The sequence below is a fragment of the Ochotona curzoniae genome, unplaced genomic scaffold, assembly GCF_017591425.1.
Source record: "Ochotona curzoniae isolate NIBS_2020 unplaced genomic scaffold, NIBS_Ocur_1.0 contig_43, whole genome shotgun sequence".
In the NCBI taxonomy this organism is placed as follows: Eukaryota; Metazoa; Chordata; class Mammalia; order Lagomorpha; family Ochotonidae; genus Ochotona; species Ochotona curzoniae.
In genome coordinates this window covers 36,873,616-36,882,873 of record NW_024466218.1, presented here as the reverse complement: position 1 = coordinate 36,882,873, position 9,258 = coordinate 36,873,616, and the positions used below count along the sequence as shown (strand labels likewise).

The 9,258-nt window shown below is 54.6% G+C and overlaps 2 protein-coding genes across 4 annotated transcripts in view; one reads left to right on the top strand and one right to left on the bottom strand.

Moving 5' to 3' along the window:
• Positions 1–1,061: 1,061 nt before the first annotated feature.
• TIMM21 (translocase of inner mitochondrial membrane 21) lies at positions 1,062–7,332 on the bottom strand. 3 transcript variants are annotated; one of them, XM_040984770.1, is made up of 7 exons: positions 6,796–7,328; positions 4,484–4,546; positions 4,288–4,385; positions 2,398–2,471; positions 2,210–2,315; positions 1,634–1,759; positions 1,062–1,277 (listed from the first exon to the last, which is right to left on the bottom strand). In XM_040984770.1, the coding sequence occupies exons 1-6, from the start codon at positions 7,094–7,096 to the stop codon at positions 1,655–1,657; spliced, it is 747 nt and encodes a 248-aa protein (XP_040840704.1). In that variant the 5' UTR covers positions 7,097–7,328; the 3' UTR covers positions 1,062–1,277; positions 1,634–1,654. The 3 variants fall into 3 exon arrangements, with proteins under 3 accessions (XP_040840704.1, XP_040840705.1, XP_040840703.1); XM_040984771.1 differs by lacking the exon at positions 1,062–1,277 and having other exon boundaries at positions 1,551–1,716; positions 6,796–7,332; XM_040984769.1 differs by lacking the exon at positions 1,062–1,277 and having other exon boundaries at positions 1,582–1,759; positions 6,796–7,327.
• A 414-nt stretch (positions 7,333–7,746) lies between these two features.
• The window catches only part of FBXO15 (F-box protein 15), a 40,924-nt gene continuing 39,412 nt past the window's right edge, over positions 7,747–9,258 (top strand). Inside the window, exon 1 of the mRNA XM_040984777.1 lies at positions 7,747–7,901. Within this exon, the coding sequence (XP_040840711.1) occupies positions 7,756–7,901 (146 nt within the window). The 5' untranslated portion in view covers positions 7,747–7,755. The remainder of the gene's footprint in view (positions 7,902–9,258) is intronic.

Genomic DNA, 9,258 nt, shown 5'->3' with positions numbered 1-9,258 from the left:
CAGTTCACTGGCAGGTTGTGACACAAGCAAAGCCTTAACAAGAAAATGACTATTATTTGCAAATTCATAAAAATGAAAAAAGGGGGCCCAACGTGGTGGCCTAGTGGCTAAAAATCCTTGCCTTGAACACGCCGGGATTCCAGATGGGTGCAGGGTCTGATCCCGGAGGACCCACTTCCTACCCAGCTTCCTGCCTGTGGCCTGGGAAAGCAGTTGAGGATGGCCCAAACCCTTGGGACCCTGCACCCATGTGGGAGACCTGGAAGAGCTCCTGGCTTCAGATCAGCTCAACTCCAGCCACTGTGGCCACTTGGGGAGTGAGCCATCTGACGGATCTTCCTTTCTGTCTTTCTCTCTGTATATCTGACTTTCAATAAAAGTAAATAATCTTTAAAAAAAAATAAAAAGGAGGTACTGAGTAGTCAGGTATGTTACTCCAGATTTGAGAGAAGATGGGAGTGAGCCCACGGACAGCAGGACAGAACTGGGGTTGATGGAGGGAGCACTTTGGAAAAACATTTTGACGACAGCAAGTTAGAGCAAAGGAGGGAGCGGGCGTCTGTCATAAGCTCTACACCCCCATGGCTATTCAGAAGAATGGCTGAGGGCACACTCTTCTGAAACATTTCTATTATAAAGCTTATTATCCTGATAAGCTCAGATTTTCAAGCGGCATGGCAGAGATAAAATGGGAGACGCCTAACCCTGAGTGTGGGAACAGCAGCCTGATGGTGCCAGGGAGGTTTTGGCACGCAGGAAGCAGGGCTGCTTTCCTGAACCTAGGCTGAGCAAGTGGAACTTCTCAGTTATCAAGTGCTGATGTTTTGGTGGAAGAAAAAACCACTGAACTGAAGCACTATGGGAAGACAGGAAAGAATGGTCAGGAGGCAGAGGCGCGCACTCAGAGCCCACACACTCAGGGTTACACAGGGAGCCAAGGATGCTGCCGCTTCCGCACAGGCAGATTTACAGAGACTCCCCATTTGCTGGTTCGTTCCCCACACGGCTGCAGCCATGTCACGTGTTTTCAAAGGAATGTGTGGAGAAAAGCTGTTTCATACACTTTTAGTAGTTTGCTTTTATTCCGTAGGCTTCATACAGCTATACAATATTTTAAAAAGCACAAAATATTTAATTTTATCTTTATTAACATGATGTACAATTTTTAGTAATAAAACATTCTCATGAAAAATGTTAGGTGCAGCAGAAATACTGTCATGATTGCCAATTGTAGGAGCTGGTGGTCCACACCACCCACAGCCCAGCAGGGCACAGCGCTGCCCAGCAGGGCACAGCGCCGCCCAGCAGGGCACAGCGCCGCCCAGCAGGGCACAGCGTCACTCAGCAGGGCACAGCGCCGCCCAGCAGGGCACAGCGTCGCCCAGCAGGGCACAGCGTCACTCAGCAGGGCACAGCACCGCCCAGCAGGGCACAGCGCCGCCCAGCAGGGCACAGCGCCGCCCAGCAGGGCACAGCGTCGCCCAGCAGGGCACAGCGCCGCCCAGCAGGGCACAGCGTCACTCAGCAGGGCACAGCACCGCCCAGCAGGGCACAGCGTCACCCAGCAGGGCACAGCGCCGCCCAGCAGGGCACAGCGTCACCCAGCAGGGCACAGCGTCACTCAGCAGGGCACAGCACGTGTCCAGCATCACCTCTAATTGTCTTGAGCTCGGTTATCTTCAACGACAACAGTTCTTCCAGGGTAAGATCCGATTTCTACAAATATATATCGAAAATCGTAATCCCCAGTCTTTGGGTTCTGGAAACAAAAAAAAAAGAAAAAGCATGTCCAGGTCTCTCAGCATCACTGTCCCGTCCCAGCTTTGGGCCTCCTCCTCCTCTGTCGTCCTCCCGACCACCGGGCCTCCTCCCTGTCCTCCCACAACCCCCGGGCCTCCTCCTCCTCTGTTGTCCTCCAACAACCCCTGGGCCTCCTCCTCCTCTGTTGTCCTCCAACAACCCCTGGGCCTCCTCCTCCCCCATCCTCCCACAACCCCTGGGCCTCCTCCTCTGTCGTCCTCCCACAACCCCTGGGCCTCCTCCCCTGTCCTCCCACAACCCCTGGGCCTCCTCCTCTGTCGTCCTCCACCGACCCCCGGGCTTCCTCCCTGTCCTCCCACAACCCCCGGGCCTCCTCTCCTGTCCTCTGGGCCTCCTCCCCCAAGCCCTAGGCCTTCTCCCCGGTCCTCCCATGACCCCTGGGCCTCACCTCTTTCACTTCCGCATGCACAGTTCCTTGCTTCCCTGGCTCGGAGCCCTCGATGTAGAATTTCACCCGCATATGCTTCAGCCCATCTTTTACATATTCAATAAAACTGCAAGGAAATGAAGTAACACAGGTCTAAGTTCCCCTCCCTTAAGATGCTCCTGAAGCCCCCGACGCCAGCGGACGGCTACCTGACATGCTGCCGCCGGCCCCGCCGTGTTGTCTCGCCGTAGCCTCGGACAGGCTCACCAAAGACACTGGTCACCTGCCAGACAGGACAGCGCTTCACTTGGTTGGTGCTTATTTAGTTATTTTTTTTTTGAAAGATTTATTTACTTTCATTGAAAGGTCAGATATACAGAGAGGAGAAGAGACAGAGAGGATCTTCTGTCCACTGAGTCACTCCTTAAGTGGCCACAACAGCTGGAGCTGAGCTGATCTGAAGCCAGGAGCCAGGAAGCCTCTTTTGTGTTTCCCACATGGGCGCAGGGTCCCAAGGGTTTGGGCCGTCCTCGACTGCTTTCCCAGGCCACAGGCAGTGAGCTGGATGGGAAGTGGAGCTGCCGGGATTAGAACTGGTGGCTATATGGGTCCCAGCACATGCAAGGAGAGGATTTCAGCCACTAGGCTACCACACCATGCCCTTTAGTGTCTAAGAAAGTATTTTCTTACAAAGTGATTTAGACAGACAAACAAACAAAGAAAACCCAGAACTAGGACCTATTAAAATTGCTGATTCAAATGAGAACACTGAAAAGAGTTACTATGTAGGAATAATCTACTAAACAATTTAAGCAATTGTTACATGCAGGGGTTGCAATACACCATACAGTGCTACTTGTAGTTTTAATTCAAAAATGTGAGATCAAAATGTGAGATCAAAATGACTTCTGAAGTTTCAAAGCACAGCAAAGAAAAAAACCAAAAAAACAAAAATAACCCCAAACCAAAACACAAGTAATTATAGCATATTTTAAAATGGCCACATCTACAGGTCAAAATTTCCTAAGAGAAAATTCATAGTAGGAACACAATTTTTATTCAGTTAAAATGCAATTACTTTGGGACACTGTCAAAAAATGTGAAATCTGATGTCACGGAGATGAGGAGGTCGGCATTGTTTTGTGTATTTTGTGTCTTTGCTCTCCCACTTTCCAGGCATACAAAGCAGCAGTATGTCAGGTGACAGCAGCAAGCCTCCCCCGGACTGACCCGGCAGCTGCAACAGCGGTGCTGGGCTTTCTGCCCTTCCGAATGCACGGTTTATTGTTCAGAGCTCTGGAGCGAGGACAGCAGGTGTGACTGTAACGCTCTCACTCTGTGGGCTTTGTCCAAAATGCTGAGAAGGTTCCGGAAGGCTGTTTGTGTGCAGCACAGCCATCTCCACCTTCCCAAGGTGCGGTCTGCCGGGAGCCAGGCTGCCAGCAGATGTGCTGCTGTGCTCTGGAAGGAATGATTGTTTTTGGACACCGTGAGCGGCCACGGACTCACCCCGGCAGACTTTGAGCGGCCACGGCCTCATCCCTGCAGACTTCCAGCTCTCTCAGGGACCCTCTCCCTGCCCTGCCCCCACCCCCAAGTTCCCACACTGTCCAGAGTCCAGTGAAATCAGCAGTTAAAAAAAAAAAGATGCCAAGGGGCTGGCACCGTGGCACTGTAGGTAACGTTTCTGCTGTGGCACCGGCATTCCATATAGCCTCAGCCATTCTGCTCTTGAGCCAGCTCCCTGCTTATGGCCTGGGAAGGCAGCAGAGGATGGCTCTGCAGCGAGCGATGTGGGAGACCCAGGAGCTCCTGGCTTCAGACCAATCCTGGCCACTGGGGGACTGCACCTTTGGGTGCAAGATCTCTTTCTGCTTCTCTCTCTGCCTTTCAAGTTTCTACATCTATAAAGATATATCTCATACAATTAGGTTGAAAACATCTATACCCTGTGCAAGTTCAGAAGCAACACCTCAGGCAGCTGCTACGTACCACGCACACATTTAATGGGTTTGAGAAGTGCTAGCAGAGTTCTGCTTCCTGTTTGCCATAACTTTCCCCACCACCGGAGCCTGTGCAATTCAACCTTGCGGACTCACCTCAGGGTGAGATCTGCACTTCTCCAAGGCTTTCCCATATATCTTACTAGGACTGGATGCAGAAAAAAGTTCTTTGAAAATCGTGTAAAACAAGCCACCTGTAAATCACAGGGAAAGATGAAGCTAAGCAGGGGCCACGCTGCAAGGTGAGTTCAGACAACACACGGGGGGCATTACACTTGCTGGGTTTTGCAACCTGTGACGCCGATCCCCACGAGCACCACCACGAAGTAGGACAGATCTCTTCCGGCTTCCTTCACTGCAAAGAGAAGAGGGGAGAAGGGACTTGTACACCAGCCGGCGCCAGGCCTCGGGCCACTCTTCAGTGTCTCTGGAAGGCGACACACAAGAGCCTAACAGCCGTCCTCAAACCTGCCCTGCGCCGGGCACGTGGCGGGCACGTGGCGGGTTCTCCGAGCAGGCCTGGGAATCAGTGTTTTACTCTGTTTAACACAGGGCTGCAGTTCTAACACTGCCTTGCTCTCCAGCACACCATCCCCGGGCAGCCCCGCAGAAGGACGAGAGCCCTGGACACGATGAAGCAACCCAAGGCTCTAGGGACTAAATGGGTGTCAACTTGTGACAGCAGCACTCCAAAGGTCAGCTCCTCCACCCATGGGTGCATAAGATTCACACACAGAATGGGCATTTGGCTAGAAGTACAGATGATCATAACAAACCTTAGAACGTGAAGAACCCAGACAGGTGGCACAGCTGCTCCTCGATTCACAACTGGGCTACACCCCACGGAGCCACCTGAACTAGAGCACCCCTCCGCCGCACACACTCCTCTGTGGGGAGCTGGGTGGCATGGGCACTGCTCTGTGGGGTGGCCTGGAGGTTGTGTGCACTGCCTCAGAGACCCTGTCACAGAGCAGTAGCCTGCGAAAAGCCACACTGACAATGTGCAGTATGGTTTCTAGTCAATGTGTATTGTTTTTGCACTATTATAGAGTCGATAACGCTTCAACTGAACCACCACAAACCAGGGAATGTCTGCACTTTATGTACATGTGGATTAAGCAGAAAGGAACTGGTGAGTAAAGAAGCTGCAGCAGCACACTGTTGGGGACAGTCCTCTGCATGGATCTTCACACCTGCAAAAAGCTCTAATAGAATCGGTACAACTACAACTTTTATTACGCTTAACAAGTGGATTACCTTCTGGTATTGCACTAATTTATCACATTAGGAAATCTAGACTTCTTAAATACAAATAAAAAATAATTAAAAATGAATCTGCTGAGAAGGGATGTAATTGATGGGCCAGTGGTGTGGCGCAGCGGGTCAAGGGAAAGCAGTGGAGGACAGCCCAGGTCCTCAGGCCCCTTCGCCCTGTGGGAAACACAGCTGATGTTCTAAGCTCCTGGCTTTGGACAGTCCAGCGCTGGCTCTGCAACCACTTTGGGGATGAACCCGTGGATGGAGGATACTCTTCAAATAAGTACATGAATATTCAGTAATTACCACAGCCTCCATCTCTTCAGCAAAGGTCACTACAGATGACAGCACCCTGGACCCACCGGGAGTGGGTGCCGGCCCGTCCCTCCTGCTCAGGTAGCAGAGGTGGTTGATCTCTCCCAACACTCGGCCTGCCTTGCTTAGGGCATCGCCCTCTTTTTTCAGCCACCAGCCTCGGCCCCTCCTGTGTGGAGTATGACATCCTATACATCTTTAGAATTCATGTCTGGGCTGACATTAGGCAGCGGGGTTAAGTCACGGCCTGTGAATTGGTTTGAGTCGTGACTGCTCCATTACTGATCCAGTTCTCTGCTAGCATGTCTGGGAAAGCAGATGACTCGGGTACTTGGTTCCCTGCCACCCACACAGGAGTCCTGGGTGGAATTCCAGGCTCCTGCTTCAGCCCAGGCCAGCCTGCTGCAGCCATCTGGGGGTGAACAAGTGGATGGAAGATCTCTGTCTCTCTTTGACTCCTTTCAGCCTGCCCAGGGCGGTGCCTTTCACACTGGACTGTTATCAGTGAAGCATTACACTTCTGACCAGTTCAGCAAAGTACAAAAGAGTTGGTAGTATTCAATTTGTTTTGTTAACAATTACTAAAAAGTGTTTGCATTGAAATGACTTAGACTAGCCATCTCCACTCGGGGTTAGCATGGGTCTGCACTGCTTCCTTTGCTTCCTTTTGCTTTGTCCACAAATGACTCGTGAAATAAACAGCAACAACAACAAAATATCAGTTACAATCCCCGTGAACTCCGGACCTTCCCTTCCAGAGCTACAGTTCAGCCCGCTGTGTGCCAGCTTGTAACACCTGAAGGCAGGGGCCGCTCGGGTACGTTCTCTCGTGGGCCCTGGAGGCTCCCGCTCTCCTGGCCTAACAGCAGGGACTCCCCAGAACCGCACGTGAAGGCCAAGATGCTGCCCCCTTCCCTGCCTAGCTCATGACCATCACATGCCAGCCAGCTCCATCAAACTCGTGACCCGCTTCTCGCGTGTAGGAACTGCGGGCTTGGGGTCTCCGCGCCCACTGCCCAGGGCGTCCTTTACCTTTCTGTGAGGTGGACACGGCGGCGTCCCCTCGCTGCCCTCCGCGCACGGACACCTGCTTGCTGCGCTCCTCCTCGGCGCGCTCGGGGCTCGGCCCTTGGGTGCTCGCGGCCCTCGAGGCCACCCCGAGGACAGGCTTCGGTCGGGGCCTTTGCCGTGGCTCTTGCAGCCCCCATCTCATCCCGTGCCCAGTGCCCACGCAGGCGCTGCGAAGCACCAGGTGTGGCCACGTCAGCCTCTTTCCTGAGCCCCCGTGCAGCGTCTCCGCATAGCGCAAGGCTCGAAGGAGTTGACAAGTCATGCTGCTGGAGGACTGTCCACCACCGTCCACCACCAGCCAGCCGCACGCGCGCCACGTCTACGCCACGCGGAGTGCTGGGAGGCGCAGGTGAAGACGAAGCATCTCCCCACGGAAGCTGGTACTCGCTGTCCCTTCTGTCCCCTCTACTCCACTTACAACCCGAATAGCCTTGCACGCTGACATTCACAGGGCACCGCCATTCCTCCACAGGGTAACTCGGGATGCCAGGGAGCATCCTGGGAACTGTAGTCCGGAGCTACTGTTTCGGACGCTGTCTCCGGGCAGGGAGGACTATAACTCCCACAATGCAAAGCACCCCGCTCGCCTTCTCGAGAACTCCCGGATTTGCTTACGTAACTGGCACGCGCCGCACGTTCCTCCCGCAGCGAGGAGGCGGAGTCGCGTTCGTGAGGGAGCCCGGCATCTCAGGAATGCCAGACAGGAGTTGAGGGACGCCGCTCCACGCAGGCTACCGTGTGGTACTCTCTGCGGGGGCGTGGGAAAGACCCGGGCCGCGGAAATTTCTCGAACTCCACTTCGGAGTCCGGAGTAACGACGGCGAGGCCTCGATGCGGGGCGCTCGCGGCGGCATCGCGCATGCGCCGCAGGGCGACGCGCGGAGCGCACGCGCCGGGGCCCCGTCGCCGCTCCTGGTCTCCATGGCGACCGGACGCGGTCGGCTCCTGAGACAGTACTGGCTGGGCCTCCAGGCGCTGCAGGCGCAGCAGGCGCCCTTTCCCGGCCGCGGCGCCGCCCTTTGGCGGGCTGAGCAGGCCGCGTGGTGCGCCCGGGCTTCCAGGTTTAGGTGACTGTCAGGGGGCTGTGGGTGGGCTGTCTGCCCGGCCGGGGGAGCCCTCGAAGGGCCCCCGTCTGTGTGTGTTTTTGCCCCGCCTTGGCACTGACTTGGGACCTTTAATTCTGCCGGGAAGGGACTGAGAAAGCCCATTTATTCCGAAACTACCGGTGCTCAAGTTAGGGTAAAAACAGATTTGGTTTGCCAAGGGCACATTCTTTGGTCTTCTGTCCCCTGCGCTGCAGGCTCCGCAGACCCCAGCCTCTGGCCCCGTGAAGCCCACAGTTTTATGCTTTCGTAACCGTGCAGTGGACTGTTCTCTGGCTAGGGAGCTGAGGTTCCGCCGCCCCCCGGCAGTGGCTCTGGCGGAATCCTGCCAGGGCAGACGGTGTCTGGCCACACAAGCCCTCCTACCTGGCAGGGTGGTCCTCAAGTCCTAGCTAGGCGCGACGGGGCGGGCAGGGGGCCCAGGGGCCTGTGTACAGGCCAGGGCTTTCCGTGAGCCGTTTGCAGCGGAGCCATCCGGCAGTCGGTCTCCCGGGGGCGCTGAGAAGAGCCGCAGGCGTGCAGGTGGTCTGGCTGCTCAGGCTCTCTGGCTCTGGAGATGCAGAAACTCCAGCCGGACGTTTGAGTGTAAAGCACGGTGCTGGGCCTGGACCAGCTGCTCCAGGGCTGCAGCCCTGGGTCCTTGCCCTTCGTGCTGCGGCCGGGTCCTCAGGGTGAGGAAAGTTCTTACTGGAGAGCTAGCTGAACCAAGTCCCGGGACCGCATGGGCCGTGCCAGCCCAGGTTCTGCTGTGGAGGAACAGGAGGGAGGAAAAGGTTGAGCCTGAACTTGAAGTTGCCGTCATCCCTGGAGTTAGTCCTCACAGCACGCCGTGTGCTGGGCAGCCTTTATTCCTCAGCAGAGTTCTCTTCCTCCGGGATCGTGTGATTAGCGAGCCGTGGCAGCAGACCACCAATGGAAGCCGATGTGGTAACCTGTGGCTTGCAGGTGTATACATTCTTTGTGCTGAAGAAAAATCAACTGGTATAAATAGAATGAGCGGCAGTGGCTTAAACAGGCGGCTACTTTTAGTATCTGTGCAGCATTGGATGTTAATAAGGAGCCACGGCTTCCCTTTTCATTTATGTACAACATGATACAACTCTCACGAGCTGAGTTTAGTAAGAATAGCAGCTTGGCTTCAATTGAGCTTAGTCTAATTTGATTGACAAGATATTAAAAACCGGGCACAGAAATTAGATTTTTTTGAAGCCCTGGGCTTAAACCTATCTGACAAAAATCTGTGACGTAGAAAAGTGTCTTCATTCGGTGTTTGTGTCAGTGTGTGCTGTAGGGCACAGGTCTGCAGGAGGCTGAGAGCGGC